This window comes from Anser cygnoides, chromosome 1 (assembly GCF_040182565.1).
Source record: "Anser cygnoides isolate HZ-2024a breed goose chromosome 1, Taihu_goose_T2T_genome, whole genome shotgun sequence".
NCBI lineage: Eukaryota > Metazoa > Chordata > Aves > Anseriformes > Anatidae > Anser > Anser cygnoides.
In genome coordinates, this window is record NC_089873.1 from 155,445,847 (window position 1) to 155,466,561 (window position 20,715).

The 20,715-nt window shown below is 47.1% G+C and overlaps 1 protein-coding gene and 2 long non-coding RNA genes across 4 annotated transcripts in view; 1 reads left to right on the top strand and 2 right to left on the bottom strand.

The window, feature by feature from the left end:
* Positions 1 to 7,881, bottom strand: part of CLYBL (citramalyl-CoA lyase) — a 160,818-nt gene extending 152,937 nt beyond the window's left edge. For both annotated transcript variants that reach the window (XM_066986351.1, XM_066986341.1), the window contains exon 1: positions 7,809 to 7,881. In XM_066986351.1, the coding sequence (XP_066842452.1) occupies positions 7,809 to 7,870 (62 nt within the window). In that variant the 5' untranslated portion in view covers positions 7,871 to 7,881. The remainder of the gene's footprint in view (positions 1 to 7,808) is intronic.
* Positions 5,399 to 7,808, bottom strand: LOC136788211 (uncharacterized). The gene is made up of 2 exons (XR_010827133.1): positions 7,761 to 7,808; positions 5,399 to 6,690 (listed from the first exon to the last, which is right to left on the bottom strand). It is a non-coding gene; the product is annotated as an uncharacterized lncRNA (long non-coding RNA).
* A 1,768-nt stretch (positions 7,882 to 9,649) lies between the features above and the next one.
* Positions 9,650 to 12,366, top strand: LOC106031940 (uncharacterized). The gene is made up of 4 exons (XR_010827135.1): positions 9,650 to 10,648; positions 10,957 to 11,153; positions 11,349 to 11,504; positions 12,005 to 12,366. It is a non-coding gene; the product is annotated as an uncharacterized lncRNA (long non-coding RNA).
* Positions 12,367 to 20,715: the final 8,349 nt, after the last annotated feature.

Sequence of the window (20,715 nt, forward strand, 5' to 3'; positions counted from 1 at the left end):
GAGTAATACAAACACACCTCCAAATATCGGCTGCTTCTCTGGATCCTAAAAACTAGGTACAGAGGGGTGGCAGCTCGGACACTATGCCGTATCGCCCCTTGCTGCTGAAAATAACGCACGTGAACACGTAGATGCTGAGTTTGTGCCGATTAGCAAAACAAAGGTGCTGCCGGCAGCCGTGACGCGCAGTCAGCTCTTGTCTTCGTTGGAATTTATGTTCTGATTGTGCAAATTGGCACCCACGTAATTGCAGTCAAGGAACTTTAATGAGGCTGTGAGTAGTTCAGCTTGCATTGGCTGAAGGAGAAGAGTTCAGCCCCAGCAATTTAGGGTTATAGATATGGATGGCTAGTTCCATAGCATACACTTGGGAAGTTTTCAGCCTTGACCCTAACTGAGCGAACGACAAAACAAACCAACCAAAGTCCTCCGCCACCACAACCGACATCCCAGGCATTAATTGCTCTGCTTTTGTCACGCACACTTGAAGCATACCAGGGGAGCACGCTGGGAAAGCAGCGCCTGTTGTGAGGACCAAGACTGGGCTTCACAGTTTCCTTGGGCTGCCGCGCTAGCGCCTTTCGGGGTTTCTACATCCATACGACTGCGGCGTGTTCCTTATCCTGCAGAAGGCATTCATTGCCTGCTGGGCACTGTAGCGATTCATTTCGTGCAGATTTGATGCGCTGGCGTTATCAACCACGTTGGTGAAGACCTCCTTTCATTCCATGTGTTGGGCACGCTGCCGCTGCTGCTCCTCGGACGATAAGGAGGTGAGAGCTCTTCCTACAAAGTGCCTGGCCCACATCATGGGCAAAGTTGACCGCCCTACAAAGTTGCAAAATATTATTGAAAAGTCAAGGGAAACGTATTTTATGGCCAAATTAGCAGCTCAGCAAATGGTTGGCTATAATGGGAAGGCCAATAAGCCCAAGAGCTGCGCACAACAACCAATGGGGTTTTTACTACAATCATTCCCCATTATATTTTGGGGCAAAAGACGTATGAACCCAAGAAGTACAAAAATTCAGGCTACTGTACCAACTCTTAGAGGCAGGTGTTTCTCAGTTTTTTAAAACCAATACCAACCACCTTTGCAATTTTGACACTGCAGCCGGCAGTACGAACGGGTTACCTTTCAGAGTGTGGAGTATAAGTTTTACAAGCCTGTTTTGCCTTCCTGCAGGCGCTTTGAGCTTATAAATGGCACCTTTCAGTGTCCTGAATTATAAAGGGCAGCTAGTCCTGAATTCTCCTGTCGCTTAATGATCTCACATAAAATGAGGTCCACAAAACTTTTATTACCACTGCAGTTCAAATTCACAGGTGAAGAACCACCAGGGAAAGGATGCGGACGTGTCTCTTGCTTTTGCTCCCCTAATTTTCCAGGTGCAGGAAAGCTCCCCTCTCAGGCTTTAGCAATCAGTTAACTCTCAAAGCGTAGCCTGATCTAAATAAAAAGCCTAAAGTCTGTTACCCCAAAAAGCACCGGAGGATATGAGGGGAAGGCACTTGAGTGTGACACACGCTAGCATCAAATTTAGGTTAAAGACGTGAATGTAAAAACTAATCTGCTCCTCCAAAAACTATTTAAGCATTTACTTACGATCTTTTGCTTTCCACCTAATTTTATTCACTTGTTGCCATTTAGTGTATTTGATGCTCAAGAATTGTAATAATATTTAATTAAATCTTGAATTGGTTCCTTCCCTGTTCTTGAATTAACACCCGACGTTTGGAAAACATGCTGGACCTCAGCAGTCAGACTGAAAATTCAAAAGAAAGACTTTCCAAAAAAATAAAGGACTTTGTTTGCTACAAATTACTTCTGCATTTATATAAAGATTTAACGATTCATGGCATGCCAAATTCAGTGCTAATGAGTTTTGGGTTGTGTTTTTCATTTTTGTTTGAATTTTTTTTTCTTGCTAAAAACAATTACTAGAGGCCATTCAAATGCCACTGCATAAACCAGGAAACCTAGTAAAACTGTAGGTAAAATTGGCATTTTGTTTCAAGCGTGGCTCAGGAGTCCAATTCGCTTGTTGGCGAGCTGCATCTTACAAACAGCTCTTGCATCTCCTCCAAAAAAGAAGCAGGGTAAGATGCTTTTCAAAGAACACATCCACAACACTCTTTAATTAAAAGCAAAAATTAAAGAGCAAAACCTCACCATTTAATTCCAGCGTTCCAAGGATGAAGGATCTTAGCCTTTCTGCCTCCCTCTCCACTTTCCAGCGAAAAGTAGATAAATTAGCAGAAACGTAAGCTCTTCACTCTCAGTACCTCTTCAGAGAATAGACGTGCCCATGGGAGCTTAAACACCTTCCTGGAGAGCATTATTAATCTTGCTCCTAACAGCGTTAGTATATTTAAAGCCTATTAAAACATTATCTAGTCATACCAGTGCAAGCCTTGCTTTTTCGTGACCTGGTTTCAAGAAACAAATAAAAAGTCGATGGAAATTATACCCAATTATGTTTCAGCGGTCAGTATACAGACCCCTGTCCACCTACGGTAGGAAATATATATCCAACATGGGCATTCCCCACCAAATGGTGCCATCCACCACACATTGGCGCTTTGGTCTAGTGGAAGTGCTGTCTTTAGCCGGCTTTGTTCAGCCCCTCTATCTCTGCCCACGGGCCTAATCACCCTTTCAGAAACCTACAGATAATTCAAACCTGATTTCGCACTGGGCGTACCATTCCTGCCCGGCTGCGGAGGAACTGCTCCCTATTGACACCACTGCAAGTAAAGTCACAATCAATCCCTTTGACTTCAGCCTTCCAAGTAACACATGCACTACTCCAAAGGCTTTCCGATGACTTTTTAAGTGAAAACATCCAGGATGTTGTGGGTTTGAACACATCAGCATAGCTATTTCCTAGCAGCTGATAAGATGAAAGTTAATTATTATCGCCAGGAAATAGAAAGCTTTCTGTGATGAGCTAGTCTTGTTATGCATATATTCAGTATTTCCCCTCCTTCTCCAAATAGCATTCACCAACTTAAAAAGAAAAACAAAACAAAACAAAACAAAAAACACAGAAAAGCCACCCCCACCCAACAGACTGAGCAAATGGGAGATATTCACACTACCCAACGCCACTCTCCAGTTCACCCCCAAAAATCCCGTTGACAATTTCAAGAGCGGGGAATGAAACCCCTTTATTACCGAGCCCGCAGCAGATAAAGCAGTAATTGTAGTTATACAGTATTGGAAGTGTAGCTACAACATAGCGTGACAGCTTGTTAGTGTTGAAAATATATAAGCTCTTTGTAATTGTGCCTTTGGAATGCCATCTGTCTTGAATTAACATCCACCTGGGATCATGTTTCGATGACCAATATGGACAGATTACTGGAACTTTAAAACCTCGCTTTCTTTGTAATTGACATTTAAACTGTTTGAAGTTTCTCATTAAGTCCTTTTTTACAAATTAGGTGCAGATGTATAAAGCTAAATGTACAGTACTAAGGGAAATTAGGTCACCTGAAAGCTCAATAATAAAATGTATCTATTAACTGTTTAAATGCAACGAGTACATTAAAATTTAGAGATCAGCTTTATGCTCCAAATTCTTCAAAGTTTCATCATTTCCCTTTCATCGCTGCAGAGCCCCTCATGCCAACCATTTTTAATTAAAATGGCAGAGAAGAAAGCAGGTTTGGCTGCTCAGCCACGACAGCAGGTCAACCCGGGCCCGCAAAACGGGGAAGGCAAGGCCTCAGCGGTGCCCGTTTCACGGGGACAGGTGAATCCTATTTACGCCAACAGCACCGGGAGTGTTGCAGGGCACAGGGGGAAGTGAGGGGCGACCAGGTATGTATGGCCAAAGGCCTGTTAGCCCTCTCTCCTAGCCAGAGGTCTCTCGGGATAAATCAGGACGCAGCCTACGTGAAATGCACAGCTGCAGACCCTTCTGGCACCACAACTAGCGTGTCGTTTCCCGACGTTATGCCAAGCGGCGTAGCCGAGCTCGGCCCTGCTCCTAAGGGTGGAGATGTGAGGGAAGAAACTGTCTTCGTCTAAAGGCTGGTAAGCAAGATGAATAAGCTGTGAACCAGACCCTTTACGTGTGCTTAGACTAACTTATTTCCTCTCAAGCATACTGTCCTCAGTAACACTAGTTATTACAACGATTTTAAGAGCTTTACTTCTTGCATCCCCTTACGAGCCTATTCTGGGAAGCTACTAGAGCTCTTTGCAAAGGAAGTGTGAACTTTCAGCTGGCCACGTTTCTGCTGCTTCCAATCAGCAGCCAAGCAACTTCCCTGTGACGCCAGCTGTGTACCTGCGTGAGGTGGGCAAGCGTGTCATGAACGGTGCCAGAACAAGACAGATCCCAGGTCCCTCATAAACAGGGTCTTTCTCCGTGCTCAGCTGCACCTCTGTTCAAGGGGGAATTCAGAGAGAAGCGATGTGCGTTTTTAAAAGAAAGAAAAATGAAACCTGCCTGTTTGCAAGCAGGCAGCAGCAGCTGGGAGAGAACAAACTGACCAACACGTTACAGCCAGGTGACATTCTCCAGGAGGGGACAGCACAACTCACTTGGAAAGGGGAACAAGACAGAGGAGTAGCTCATTTGCCACTCACACCTGATGAGAGAGACGAAGAAGTGTACCTGTAACTAATTCCGTTGTGCTCAGACACTTTATGACTGATGGTTTCCGTCTCACTAACACATCCCCAGAGGTGGGTAGAGGGCCAGGCAGGACCTCTGAGGACTGCACTAGCTTTACGCGGCCTGGTTGGGGTGCCAGTGGTGATTAGCTGGATACGCTTGGCTTTGCACCCTGCTTCTCATTAGCATTAATTAGCCAGCATCATACCTCTGCTGCTGCCAGGAGGAGAACTGGCTCAGGCAGTAGTTTCACAGCCCTTGATACTGAATAAGGAATTGCCAAGGTGCACACCAGGGCGTTTATGTCAGCCCCACGTCTTTCTGCCAGCTGCGGAGGAGAGCAGAGACTGGCTCAGCGTAAACTCAGAGCAGCGCAGACGCCTCTAGGTGCGACATATACACCATGTATAGCCTCCCTAAGCCTCGATGTTAGAGAGCTCCATCGGGTCTGTCCTTAGAGAAGAGGATCACACCACCAGGGACTCGATTAGTGGTGTTGGAGGCATCCCTCCCCTCCCCGATGCGAGGCACGATCAGGTTCTGCCTGGGCAGCAGCAAGACAACGCCGCTTTAGGTGAACCAAAGTGACCTTGTAGTAAAGCAGATGCTGCAGATGTTTCTGCCTGACAAAGTGTTTTTATCACTAGAAAGTCATGCTTTCAAATAAAATTCACCTCAAGGCCATCATCTTGAAAGATACACTTAAAAACGTGTAGAACGTGAAGTGATTTTTTTTTTTTTTTTGGATAAAGGTTCAGGAAAGAAATCCCTCGCAGACTTAACACTTTATTGATATTCTTGGTTATAGCTCTACACACGCACCGTGCCATCAGCTGCCGGCGAGGACCGTGATTCGTGTCTTTCCATTTAAATGTTGCAACAAAGAATAAAATTATTTCACAAGTAACAAAGGGGAACCCTTTAATTTGCTAGAACAATTTCAGCTCCCATTGCATTAGCACCCTCCAGTGTCCAATCCATGAAAAGCATCATCACTACTCATTTGCCAAGCAGTCACAAACTTGTCTTGCGAAACCCAGCACGAAGCAGCAGTGGGCTCCTGGGAGGGAAGGTGAGAAGGAACTCCCCGTGCTGTAAACACTTTTTATTCCGAGGGTAGACACTGTAGGTGACCAACGTACAATCCCAGAACAAGAAGCGATGTGGGCTTATTACTAATCCTGTATTATCCCCGTGCAGACGTCCGGTACGCCTCACCACACCACGGAGATCCGTTACACCCACTTTAGTGACGCAGCGACTGGAGCAGCGCTCCGCCAGCGGCACTCCTGAGGCTCCTGTGTTGGTAACAGCCGTGCTCGTGCCTGCACCTTCGGACGACACCCTGTATGCGTCCACGCAGTATACTCCACGCTCTGCAGTTCTCCACCAAGATGCAAGCTCAGCGATGCCGCCTTCACTTGACCTGGCGCAGGCACGTGGATATAATCCTGCCTGAGTATGCCATGTAAAGAAATACACGTAAAAACACCTCTCGTACACGGGTGAAAGATGCAGTCAGGTAGCTGAGGGCAACCAGGTGATCGTGCTTACGTGTGCGATGTCCTTCTTTCACATCACGAGTACCTAGCACAGAGAGAACCCTTCATACAGGTCTGTGGTGAAGAAAGTTTTCATATTCGACGCTTTACTGCAGCATTGTCTGTAAAAGCACATTTAACGTCTTTAGGAAAAGGAGAACAGCTGCGTTTGTTATTCCAGAACAGCTGGAAGGAGGGTTTTTTGAAGTTTTCCCCGAGAAGAAAAGAATCTTTCAAAGGCAGGGAAGCTCAAAAGGCTCTGGAACGTCACAGGTGAGCAAAGCCAGATCGCACCAGCTCCGGGTACCGCAGGTTTCATCTCCCTGCTAGCAGCACACACACTCTGACCACATCCTCAGGCAACTCAGGGCAGTGGCTTCGCAGGGACGGTAACATCCTCGTGAAGGGAGGGAGGTGGCAGCTGGAAAGGCAGCCACCCCAGGCCGGTGGTACCTGCTGTAGCAAGGGCCCGGGCCCGATGGTGTGGCAACAAGCGCAGCGGGGTCCGGACCCGGTGGCACCTGCCAACGACCAGGGAGCTGCTAATTAAATCCAACCAACACGTGCCTGATGCACGCGCCCGCCTCGTCTACGCACGCTGTGGACTCCTCATCACCCCACAAGTAAATACTCACAATTCCACACCACCAGAAATAGCGAGCAAAGCTTGGCATTTATGATCCTGCACCAGCACGGCGGAGGGGGGAGGAGGAAAGGCATTTGCATGTATGCATCTCCTCCAGAAGCAGGCTCTAAAAATAAGCTGAAGGCGGGAGGCTGGAAAATGACCCTGGGTGCCCTGTGGGACAGTGTCACTGTGGGCAAGAAAGCCTGACACCAGGATTTTATGGGCTCAGGCACAGCACAGACCAGCCCAACTGCCCCTGAGCTCCCCGGGAACACCAGCATCAACAGTGCGCGTTCACAGCAACATCTACACTACAGTTATTAGGCTGCACGCTCTTCTGTTAGTCAGCTATAAAACATTTACAGTATTATGGTCTCAGCAGAGAACTGCAAGGATTTAGAGCTTTTAATACTAAGCTGAACTAACACTTGAATGCCTGCCTAACGCGAGTACTGAAAATCAGCTTTCCCTCTGGAAGCGCTGTTGAAAACCCCACCGAAATCAGCACAGACACAACCATCAAGCACCGTGGCACAAGTTGTTCCCTGCCTTGTGGGTAACACCTGCCAAGTGGGAAGCCTGGCACCAAAACCACGCCGATCCCCAGCAAAAAGGCGTGACGGAGGCCTCACCTTACGAAGCGTGCGCCACTCAGGGCCTGGTTCTGCAAACTGACCTGTGCAGGGACCGGCTGCTGACAGCACAACCCCGCTCATCGTCCTGCCTGAAGCCCGTGTGCTCCAGCAGCCACCCGCCCACCAGCCCAGGCTGCCCAAAGCCGCACCCGGCCGGGCCTCGAGCACCTCCAGGGACGGGGCACCCACAGCTTCTCTGGGCAGCCCGTGCCAGCGCCTCACCGCCCCCGCGGAGCAGGATTCCCTCCTAACCCCTAACCTAGACCTCCCCTCCCTCCGCCAGGCTCCGAGCAGAGCCCCCACCCCGCGGTGCTCCCCCCCCGCTTACCGGCGGCACACGCCGGCCCCCCCCCAGCCCCGGCCCCGCCTCACTCACAGCCGCCGCCGCACCGCCCGCCTCGCCGCCGCCGCCGCCGCCGCCGCCGCAACCGCCGCCATCGCCGCCTCGCCCCGCCCCGCCGCCGCCCATTGGCCGCCGAGCGCCGCCGGGGCGCGGTGATTGGTCGGGGGGAGGGGGAGGAGGCGGGAGGGGGCGCGGCCAGCGCCACGTGGGCGCGGGGGGACGCCCCCCACGTGCCGGGGACGGAGGGGAGGGGAGGGGCGGGGCGGGGGGGGGGGGCGTCGTGGTGGGGGCGGGGCGCGCCGCGCGGCCGTTACTGGCTGTTACTGGCCGTTAGTGGCTGTTAGTGGCCGTTGGGAGGGAGGCTCCGGCTGCTCCCGCCCTTCAACGACCGGGGCAGTGCGTGGGAGCAGGGGGGGGCTGAGCAGGGGCCGAGCTTCGCTGGCCCAGTCAGTCACACAGTTACCCAATCAGTCAGTCCGTTGTCCAGTCAGTCAATCGGTCAGTCGGTCTGTCAGTCACCCAGTCAGTCAGGCAGTTACCCAGTCACGAAGTCACCCAGTCAGTCACCCGGTCACCCAGTCAGTCAGTCAGTCACCCAGTCACCCAGTCTGTCATCCAGTCACCCAGTCAATCAGTCAGTCAGTCACCCAGTTTCCCAATCAGTCACCTGGTCACCCAGTCTGTCACTCAGTCAGTCACCCAGTCACCCAGTCACCCAGTCAGTAGTCACCCAGTCAGTCACCCGGCTCACAGACTCATAGAATCATAAGACTATCCCGAGTTGGAAGGGACCCACAAGGATCATCAAGTCCAACTTCTGGGTCCCCCAAAGGACCACCCAGAAAATCAGACCATGTGTCTGAGAGCATTGTCCAAATGCTTCTTGAACTCATGGAGCAGCCTTCTTATTTTCCAGTGTCATTCAGTTTTGCCATACAGCTTGGTTCTTTCCCTGACACCCAAATTGCTTTTTTTTTTTTTTTTTTATCTGTGCAGAGATTTTCCCATCTGGCTTAACATCACCTTCCTGGGGAAGCAATGCCAGCAAGTGTGAATTTCCCCTCCTAGCCAAATGCAATGTGCTGTTTTCAAGAGCTGTGCTGAAGCATGAAAGCGACCTGCGCTCAACTTCCATCCCCTCTGTCACCTCCTGTGCTAGTCAGGGGTGATACCACTCGGATCTGACACAAGGTGATAACAGCAAAACATTTCCTGGTGCCACCAGTTACACGACAGCATTAACCCTTTTCGGTGTCAGGTCAGTGGAGGCCCAGCAAGCTGTGCGTGGCAGAGGCTCTTCCTTCTCCATCCACAGCTAATGCCTCCCCCACTGCTCCCTCTCCTCCAGCTGATCTCATCTCCCTGGGGAAGCTTTCCTCTCGATGGGAGATACGGCACGAGGTGCTGGAGGAGAGCCTGTCTTACCGCCACAGGGATGGGCAGGGGATGCCCTTCCCTTCTCTCCTCTTTTCCCTTTCCAGCTCTAGGCCTCCCAGGTGTACAAGCCAGCAGCTTTCATCAGAAGTCCCAGCACCCTCTTTCCAGCATCAGTGTGTGTTTTTTGCGTAAACCAGTGTCACAAGGCCTGGAGAAGCCTGGCCTGCTCATTTCCAATTGACGTGCCCCTCAGACTTGTGAATGATCACAGAAACAGTTAAATCTCATTATATCCTTTTTCATTCAGTATTCTGCAAACAGTACTATTCACCTTGCCCTTTAGAAGTTGGAAGCCTCTTAAAGATGCTCTTTTCCATGAACTGGAATAGGGAGTGGATTGCAACGTTGTCCAAGATGCTCAGAACGTATTTGTGAGCCTACCCCCACCAACATCCTCCAGAGTTGGGCATCCAAGTTCTTATGGGGTATGGGCCCGACAGAAGTAGTACCTCTGGAGGCAAGTTTGGGAAAGACCCTGGGGCTGTAAGTACATGAAGAGTACATGAAATAAAGTGTCCCTGAGCACAGCTGAGACTGGCAGTCGGTATTAGGGTACTTCTGCCAGTGCCAGTGGTTTTGTATCTCCTTCCCAAACCTCTTCTGCACAAGTGTTTCAGCTGAACATGTGGTAACTACAGAGAGAAATTAACCAGAGAGGGCAATCCTGCAGCTTCTCCAAGAGAAAACAGTTATGCGTATAGGACGGCTCATAGAATGCACTGCTGAAAGTCCTTTAGCATTTTTCATCAAATATCCAAAATATAGCATTTTGTGAGCCTCTATGAAAAAAAATAATAATAATAAATAAAAATACAATAAAACCACCACTGTCCCAGCCAAAACCATGACACTGTTATTTCCAACACCTTTTTGTAATGGTGGTCCTAGTATCTTCTGAAATGTTGAAAGCATGAAGTAGCTATGAAAGCGCAAAACAAAAATGTTCCAGAAGAAGAGATGGTTGTCATTATTCTACACCCATTTTCTAATTTATTGGTGATAAAGTAATGGTATGATTAGTGACTGAAGCAGGTATTTTTGCACAAAAAAAAAAAGGTAAAAAGAAGCATTGTAGAGCAGAAGCACCATAGAACTATTAATGAGCCCCACTGATACAAATAAATAATCTTTTATTGGAGCCTGTGTGGAGTCCAAGTAGAAAAAAAACCCGTGCTGCTGCCTGAAGCTATTGCACGTCAGTGTCCTCTTGACACTCATTTACTCTGATTTTCAGGAGAGAAAAGAGCAATGTAACCGTCGAGGAATGGTGTGCCTTCTTCTTGGTGTTGTGAACACAAAGGGGTGTCCTCTCCTCCTCAGCTCACTGTGGACAAGTGGGAAACGAATACCTGTCAGTGCCGATCTCGCAGAGGTGCCCGTGCCTCACTCCGACAGGAGGACGTTTTGGTGGCCGGCCCGGTCAGGGCATCTCTGCGGTGAGAACACGGCTGCGGCCCTAGCCGGGAGCGTTGGTGGGAGTGCTGGCCCTTGTCCCGCCTGGTGGGGCCTCATTGCTTTTCTGGAGGAATTATGGGGTTGGCTCGGCCTGGGCAGCTTCTTCTGCCCGGGTGGTAACAGGAGGTGATAGCAGAAAAGGTGGTAACGATATCGTGGCTAGGCAAGGGCAAGGGAAGGGAGAGAAAGGATATTGAGCCAGGCCCCCCCAGAACTTTACTGATGTAAGAAGAGAAAGAAGCCAACAAACGCCGACTAGTTTTCATGGGTGAAAATTGAATTTTCCCAGGTCTCTTCTTTGCGCCGTTAGGTTGACAGAGTTGCAGCGTGTGCCACATCCCTGCAGCGCCCAGAGTCTCAATCCACCACAAAACCACATACAGCATGTCATCCAGAGCCAGCTGCTGCCAGCCTGGGGACCCAGGGGAAATCCGCAGCCTCGTGCCTGTGGATCCTCCCCAGCTCACAGGAAACCCCTAAGAAAAGGTAAATACTCCCTACTCTTATCCTGTCCCTACCTCTCCTTGAACACCCCCAGGGACGGCGACTCCACCGCCCCCCTGGGCAGCCCGTCCCAGTGCCTGGCTGCTCTTTCTGAGAAGAAATCTCAGTAGCACCGCGGGCACAGCCACGAAGGCTGCTCCCTGCCTGCCTGGCTGGCTGGGACCTGTCCCCTCTCAGGGCCACAGCACCCACAGAGTGACGCCGCCCACCGGCTCCAAAATGTGTACGGGCACTGGCAGCTGGGGAACCTCTCGCCACAGGGCGCATCTATTCACCACCATTTTGAACGGCTGTGTGATGAAGAAGCTCTTGGAGAGGCAAGGGATGGAATCGGTGCGTGACACCACCAACGGGGGGGGAGGAAAGTTAAAAAAGGGAGAAGCATCTGGAAAGAAGGAAGGGCCAGTAGTTGAGGTGAAGCTACAGGGAGCAGAGGCTACTACAGCGGGCCCAGCGATAAATTAAAGAAAATGCTAGATAAAAGGTATCGAGTGTGGGAGGGCTACCTTCAGACATCAGGAGGATATCACACCGAATGCGTGTTGCCATGCGGTTCGGGTAACGCTGTGTACTGCGCAGCTTTGGGGGAAGGTTACCGAAATGTGTCTGCCTGGAACCACTCGAATTCAGAAAAGTCAAATGGTTTCATGCTGGGAAGTGGCACACACCCTGTGCTCTGTGTGCTCTCTGGGAGAAACTGGTGGGAGGGAAGGGGAAACAAGTGGAAAACAGCTCCTAAGAGTTTGCGTGGGGGGGTGTACTTGCCTTTCAAGAAGTGACGTGGTTTCAGTGCCCGTTTCCTTTTTCATTCCCTGCACATCCCCATGCTCCAGGACGCGAGGAGGGAAGTGCGACGCACGTGCAGATGAGGAGGGGGACAAGAAAGCAGACTCCCCTTTTTAACGTCGTTATTTTGACACATTTCAAAACTCAAGACATTCTGTGTTATCTCGCAACAGATCAGATGTAAATGCTTGTTGGTATTTATATGCCCTGCGGTTTTATTTCATTTAATAGCATTTTCACCTTGAAGGAGGTTCATTAAACTTGATTTGCCGCAGTTTGCAACCCAGTAGATAATCTGCCGGCTGTTGGCACCGTAATACGGTGATGGTTTGTATGCCATTAAAATGGCCCAGAAGTGTCCATCTATAGATCCTCAATGCAATACATTGTGTCAGTGTACAGTATAGATCCTTTAATCCATAGACTATTATTAAAATAGTGGATTAAGGAGTTGTTTGGGATCAGACCCTGCTGTATATGTAACAAAACAGTTTAGCTGAGATTAGTATTTATTACTGGACAGAAAAATTGATTGAAGCATTCGTAGACGCTGATAATATCACAGCCTGGCAGACATTAATGTATTTGATTATTGTTGTGTTTTTTTTTTGCCATACGAGTCCTTGTTAAGGCCTGAGAATAAAATAGTAACTTTTAGTGAAAATGTAAAAAACTAAATAACTGGAGTAAATCTATTATGTATTAAAATATTTTTACTTCATGCTAATATAAAATACGATGCTTACATGCTTTAAAGCACATGGTATGAGAATGCATGGAAAGGACATTCAGACTTGTGAAATACTAACTTAAAAAAATATTTTTAGAGTTCACAAGATGTTACATGAATCACCATCAACTTAATCTAACCCAAAGCGAACTGGAAAACGTGTATTTTTCCGTGCAATTTTCTCCTGTCAGCAGTCTTTCTGAATTTGTCAGAAAGGGAAGTTTTATCCAGCCATGTGTTAAAGTTTAACTGACTACGACGGCCGCAGTTTTACAGACCTACCTCTAATGCAACAGAAGGTTGTCAACAAGCCTTTTCAGTGACATCTCCACATTAGGATGGCAAGCAGATGATTTGAGGATTACCAGGCTGCTGGACAGGTCAGCTGGGATCTTAAAAATCTCTTCTATAAAGGACCAAATCTGCAGCCAGAAGCTGTTTACTGGGTGGAAGGGGGAGGGAAACGGGGTGGGTTTAAAAGGCAGAGCCCCTTGGTTTTGTTTACGTGTCTGCCACGGATCATTGTCTTTAAAGCTCCCTCTGTATAATGGAGAGCTGAACTCTGGTTGACACTTGTTTCAAGTGAACCACCAGGAAAAGTAAAATTTCAGCACTGAAGTGTTGAGATGAAAAAAATGTCTCTAAAACATACGGTATTCACTGGCTGGTAAGTAGAACAGCACATCTTTTCCTGAGGTGGAAAGCATTAGCACCCAATTTCAGTTATACTGAATAGCAGATTTAAAAAATTGTTTCTAATTCCAGTTTTAGGATTTTTTTTTGAACATCCCATTGTTGATGGCTCAGGTCCCTATTGTACATAATAGCATAATTTGGGTATTTCTGAAGGGACGTGCAGACACTTCCACATCAAGGAACTAAGACTCTGTCTGCCATTGTGCCTGTGCTGGAGATCTCCCTTCCACGGACGTCTCAGCAGGTCGTATCTGGTTTTGGGTCCACTTTCTGCATCTTTGCAGCCCCTGGACATACGAGGAGATGGTTTGTAAGAAGCTTATGAAACCCCACGCAGAAGGGCACAGTGAATGGAGCTGGCACAAGGCATCCACAAAGGCATCACTTTGGGAGCAAGTGCGAGTTGCATGTAAGGAAGACGCAACGATGGTTGTGCCCAGAGGGGGACTGAAAACCTTTGTGGTCCAGGAAGTGGCACCTGAAGCCACGTGGATGAAATGACAGACCTTCGGCAGCCTTTCAGCACAGCTCTGAGAGCTGCTGCAGTTGTGTTCAAAGAACCAGGGGTAAAAACACACAGAAAAAAGCTGGTGTGCTTTGATGAACCAACTTCCCCACGCTACTCTCTGAGAGACAACGTTCAAGGAGCATCCAATGTTTATCTAATCCGAATCTGAAAGGTCTGTACAATGCAGCTGTTACTTCTCATTAATTTTATTAAAGTCCTTTATAATTTAGCCCTGTGGTACTAGCAGTTTGAATTAACTTACTGCCCATTTCAGAAGTTATACTCCACTTTGTTGTAATAATAAATGAAAGAAACAAGTCTCGGATAAGTTCAATCTAGCCTACCCACAATTCTCACAGACTTTCCATAATTTTCACATTTCTGAAATCCTCATGTAAAAGGCTGCAGTATGTCATGCTTCCAATGCCAAAGGGGAAAACAAACAAAACAAACAAAAACAAAGAAAAGAAAAAAACAGGAAATAGAGCTTCGCCTGATTTTTACTAAGATTTTCTCAGCCAGTAAATTTGCCAGGATCAAGAGGTAGGAACAAACACTGTGAGTATAGTTCATATCCTGAATATAATATCTGAAACATCACTTAGATGCTGTTGACTTCCATCATGTCAGAAAGCAGCATATTTCAAAATAAAACAGTTTTTCAAAGGCCATTAAACATCCAAAGGCTAACATCTCACTTTAATGAGGTCATTTTCTCATTTTTATGAAGAGAAGAAAAGGATTTGGCAAGTGTGATAAGATTTCATGAACAGTTTTGAAGTGAAGGGAATCTGTTCACTACAATTCCGGCTATTTTGGGTTATCCAAGGATAGAAAAACGTCCTACCTTAGAGCCCAGCCGTGGAGTGACCAACAACATAAATGCAAGTAGCGGAATGCTATCGGGTGCAGAAACATGCCAGCTAGCCATCCTCCTACACCACAGGGCTTCTTTACAGTGAAAACAGACTTGTGCTTTAACTAAAGCAACGCAGAGACTCACTTTCAGGTGGGTTCACGCCTATAAATGACCTACTGCTAGTCGAGAACCTGCTGAACTGCCGAGTGACTTGAGAAAAAGGATCACACAATTGACCCCACAGCTCTCCAGTGAAATTCAGCTGGTTTGAGCACGAGATCCTGGCTAACCCGGTATGTTTGAACCGCAGTGAGTTTGGGATGGCCTTACAAACATTTCAGTCTGCAGATCTGCCAGGAAAATAACCTCCGAGATGCCGTCCTTGGCAGTGCTGCTCCACAGCCTGGGTGGTAACCTCCTCACAGCCAAAACGGGAAGAGGACCCAGATTTCACGCTCCAGGTAAAGCACTAGTTTTACCAACATAACAAATGGTTAAACATGCTCAAAGGGAGAATATTTACCAGTATACCAACTGGACTAAAAAAAAACTGGATCACTGATCCATATTTCTGTCTGTGCTAATAATCCAGCTGAATATAACGGCAACCCAGCTAACAACATTCATTACACTTGCAGATTAAGCCCACAGACCAGTTACGCTTGACAAAAATACTTCTGACAAGGAGGTGTAATGCATTGTTTAAAATCACTGAAATGTGTTTTATAACTGTTAGTCTCTGGCATTCATCCTAGTGGCAGCTATTGCTGCCTATCCAGCTGCTGCCGAAGCCAGAGAACCCACTGCAAACACAGAAAGGCCGAGCGTAAGACACAAACATGCTTGTCAAATGTTTGATATAGTATCTATCGCTCAAGAGTTCCCTCTATACGTCACATTAGCCTGAAGTCCTATTTTAGTTTCACTCCTATTTTAGTTTCAGTCCTAATTTTAGTTTCACTTTCCTAATTTCAATCCATTCAAGCAACTCTGCCTCAAACGTTGTTTTTTTTCCTTTGAAAGCCCACTGCCATATGGAGGAAACATTAAAATTATTGGATCCAAAGTAAAAACAAAAGCAGCTTAGTGTTACCACAAGAGGCTTAAATCGAGACAATTAAACCTATGTTAAACTGAAAGTAAAAATTACAAATAATTTTGCCGGCAGATAGATGTACACCATACATCACGTGGCAAGCCGTTATCATCGATAGGGGCAGCAAGCATTCCTCAAAAAATAGGATAATCTAGAGACACACCCATGCAGGCTCCAAGAGGAACACCCAGCAGCAGCATTTTTGGGAAGAGGCTGCCGTCCAGCGTCACCAGGGGGGTGCGCACTGCTACGCAGCCAGCGTGGTTTTCTCTGACTACCACTTTGTGAAGGAGGTCATGCGGTGCTTTCAGCATGGACAGGGCCCTGGATAATCCTTCAGCAGCACAGCTTTCCTTTTTTTTTTTTTTAAATATATTTTTAAAAATTTTAACACTGGTTTATATTTAGTGCTGCTGTGAGTGAAGGCTGCTGTGACAGCTACCCACATAAACACAGATGACACAAAAATTCTAGTTCAGCCCCTGAACCGAAAACGGTGTCTCTCCCTGTGACGCCTGGTAGGCGCACCAAGCCTGCTGTGAGGGAGCCCCCGAGTTTTAGTGCTGGAGGGGACGGTGAGAGCAGGAAAACAGCTGGCATCGCACCCAAGGAGGCACTGAAGGAGAGAAGGCCAAAGGGATCGTGAAAACCTGAGACGTTATCAGATCACAGGCTCACAGAAACGCAGAGCTTGGTGGGGCCAAGGGGATGATTTCCGGCTTCCCACTGTCTTCTAGGATCCGTAATTCAAGGAAGCAATCGCCATGTAACAGCATGCCTGCGACTGGAGGTGCTGGAGGGTCAGCTCTGCACTAGAAGGTGGCCTTGCCCAAACTGGGTTACGGCAGCAGTTTTCCTTTTCTTCTTATACCCTGCCGTGGTTTTGATCCCATTAACAAGAACAAACTTCTTTAGTATCAGTTTCTGCATTGCGACTTTTTGAAAACACCCAATTCCTTGATATTCCTAATATTTACCAGAAGCTTTCAATGAATTCTTTGCACCAAAATGATTTTAAATACAATTGAAGCTTTGTATTACTTTACACTTTCAATTTTTTCCCATTTTTTTTTCAAATTCTTTTTCCTTCATTCCAGCCAGCTCAGACTTTGTTAGAGCTTGACTTCCGTAAATTAAGCTCTTCTGTAGACTTTCTAAGAGCACATTTATTTGTTCTTCCCCAACTATCTTTCAGCGCTATAAATTTCTGCAACCCACTGTATAGGACCTAGCTGTGTCACAGCCTTCTCTGTATTTACTCAGGCTGTGAGATGCAAAGGTGATCAGGAGTTGAAGAGGGAATATTTTTCTTTGCTATCACCTACTTGCAGCCTTAGAACTCTGATGTTTTTATTGCCATTTCCATTTTCTATTTCTCCCCTTTTCCTTCGGCAGCGTTTTCATGAAGGAGTCCAGGGCTACAATTTTCCCTCCCTAGCGATGGTCACACAGCGATGGTCGATGTCTGTCTGTAGGGGCTTCTACTGGATATTTGTCTGAATGTTGAGCACTGGGACTCATCTTACAGCATGCAGAAGTATATTTCTGCATCAAATGACACAGTGGATGGCTTACACAGGAGGAGTGCTGGTTAAAAAACAAACAAGCAAAAAAAAACACGTAAGTAGCAGTGATGAAATTGCCCTGGAAATGGCTTTCTGTCCAACAAAACTCTTGAGATTCACATTCTACCCTATTCTGTATGGGAATTGTCTTCAAAAACCTCAGTCTGCAAAGCTGTTTCAGAGACAGAAAGAGAGACCCATTAACCCCAAAATAATCCAGTGGTCAAGAAATTCTCTGGGGATTTAGGCTCACTTTCCTAATCTCCCTAAATTTGTCTGTTCATCTTGCTCTCTTCAGAAATTCAGTTCTGGATGTAAGAAGACTCCACCACCAAAAAATATCCCTGCTTGAAACTGGTAGCAGTCCGACAGAAAAACACTTGGTTTTGATAAAGCAGCATTGTCCTGGTAACATCGAGCAATTCTTTGTTTGGGCTTTGCCCCCCGGGTTTGGACATTGCCCCTCTTGAAGGGAAGGAAACCCCTTTCTTCCTCTCTGCAGTTTTTGTCCAGAGCTACTGCCATCACCCAGCCTCCCGGGATAAGCAGTCAATTTAAGGCCCCCTGCTGCTTCCCTTTGCCTTGCGCTCCACCTGCCTCGGCACTGCGCTGATCTGACATCATGCAGCAGGAGAGCACGCGTGACTGTGTAATTTAGCCCCGCTGCTGTCACTGCAGCCTGGGGACAGCAGGAAAAGGGTGACAGAAAGCATCCATTTCTTCTCTGCTGTCTCGCTAGCCTTGCTGCAGCGAGCAGAGACAAGCGGCTTCCAGGGGAGGAGCCTTCAGGACTCCTTGTGAGATCCTGCAGAAAAAAAAAATGGAAAAAATGTAGAAAAGAGGTCTGACCTTTTGGGCACAACAGGCAGGAGCGGAGGGTGTCCCACCTCATAGCACGCCAGTGATGGGCGAGCTTCCCTCTCGCTCTGCCGCTTCGGCTACAGCAGGGGTAGGCAGGGGCTGGGCAGTGCAAGTGCCTTGGGAGGTCACCGCGTCCGCTTCTTCCCTCCGGTCTTGCTGAGCCAGGTTGCTCTGTGGTTGCAAGTACCTCAGTTCCATAGTTAATTTCGAACGAATCAAAAGATAGTCATTGAAAGATGGGAAAAATAGAGAAAATGTTTTCTCTAGCAATTATTTTTCCAAAGTTAAGAGAAAATTAAATCATCCTGACCTGATCCTATATGATCAGAGAAAGCGGAAAAAAAGAAAGCAAGACAGAGTAAACCTTTGGCCAGCAGTAGCACAACTATACTCGTGCTGAACTGTTCAAAAGTGATGACTTGACACTATTGAAAGCATGAAGCCAGGAAACAGCAACCAACCGGCCTCACAGCAGGTAAGCCTGTCAGGACACCTGTGCAAGGCCCCCTCCGAGGCATCCCCTTTTTAGTGGGCTTAGAAACAACTGCTTGAAGGTATCAAAGGTATCTGGGTGGGAGGCCTAATCCTCACAAAGAAAGGCTGTGTGTCTGAAACAATTCATTCTGAGGGATTCTTTCCAGAAATATGCCCACAGTAGGTATGTGAGACATCTTCACGGATAACTTATTTGAATGATTAAGATTATTTTTCTTTATCCTCGATCATCCAGAAACTTGGAATTAGCATGCATAATTAAATATATTGCAGCAAGGACAAGCCCTCCCCGCCCCTCCAATAGTGTGCTGTGGAAAAAATCTTACCATCCCCTTAACTCTGCTCCTACGCTCGGAGAGTTTATACGTGCGGTGGCCAGCAGGTGATGCTAAAATACCTCCGAGGGAAGGGAGCTTAAGCTGCGTTTTCATGGGAAGCGCAGGAATCCCGTGAGGCTGCAGGAATGTGCTGTCATCCAAACACGACAGGTGGCGTTTGCAATCTTCTGGCACGTTTGATTTACAAGCAGTTAACTACTCCCATCTCACCAACAGCGAGCTCCAGATGTTTCAGATAAAAGGAAAGAAAACCCGTGGTGGCAGCTATGCGATAATCAACTGATAAATTAAGTTTTCCTGTAGACCCTGCAATTTATGCTGTAAGTGCCTGAAAACTGAAGTGTCGTGCACCCGTGTACACACACGTACCCGAAGACAATGTACAAGGTAACTGGAGAAGCATTTCAGGAGTCAGCTTTATGTAGCTACGTAAACGAGCAGATTGCTGTTAACCATCCGGTATAAGGAGAAACAGCCAGACACTGAGAATAAAGGTGAAATTGGAGGTGAATTTTAGGAAACTACTGGGGTGAAGACTAGAACGCTTCTGCACAAGTAATCTGTCCTGTGGGAAAATACTCAGTTGTGATGTGCTCCAAGAACAAGGGTTGGAAATAAAAACAAAAGCTACTTTTGGAGGAGCAGTAACTGAAAGGAGGAAAAGGATGTAAAAGCAGAGATGAAATTGCTCAACTTGAGAATACGCATCATTCTCTAACGATGACTAATAATTAACCCAAGGGGACAAGCAGAGATTTCAGGAAGTACTAACTTGGATGAACAGATCACTTGAGAAACATTAAGAAAAGTTATGAAGAGGATAGAGCTGTCCCCAGGAATGAAGCTGTTGCCCGAACTGGTAAGGCACAGAAAGAGGACCGGGTACAACTCCATAAAGTCATGGTTGCATGCGTCCCACACCAGCTACGCTTATCAAAGTTCTAGCTCATACAATATGACAGTTGAGGTAGCTGCAGCAGAAAAACTAAACCCAACATCACTGCAATATTCAATTACAAATTATAAAAAAAGCTCAGGACAATATTTATCAAATACAGAATTTCTACCAGCTTGTAGAATTTACCAGACTTTTATTGTAGGATTACACACAACTTACTCCTTACCTGTAAAAGTCAAGATCTCTATCAGCTAACAACAATTTAATGAGTAATAACAATTCACTGAGCAACCCATTTTTATTTATTGTGCACTTTTGGTGTAGCCAGGATTGGTTACAGCAACCCCTCCCCAGCAACCCCACAAAGCTCTGCAGAAGTACTTGGCCACAATTTCAAACTACTGACCAAAGCCACATCCTCTAAATCCCCACCACTCCTTTTCAAAGTCCTCCCATCCTCACTCCTCCCCGGCCTTACCTGAAGTACAGATGTTGTCCAGCCCATTTTTCTTAATTTAGGGGTTGCCATTTTTGCCCTTTAATGTTAGTAATATGGTGTTTCTCATCCACATTTGCTTTGTATCACATCAGTTCTGACAGAGAGAACCCGATTTGTGTCTCCTGTCCCTTCTAACATGTTATTCAGATGATCATAATTCTGAGCCTCAGATACCTGCCTGAATTTCATCCTATTCTGCCTTCTCCTCGCTTC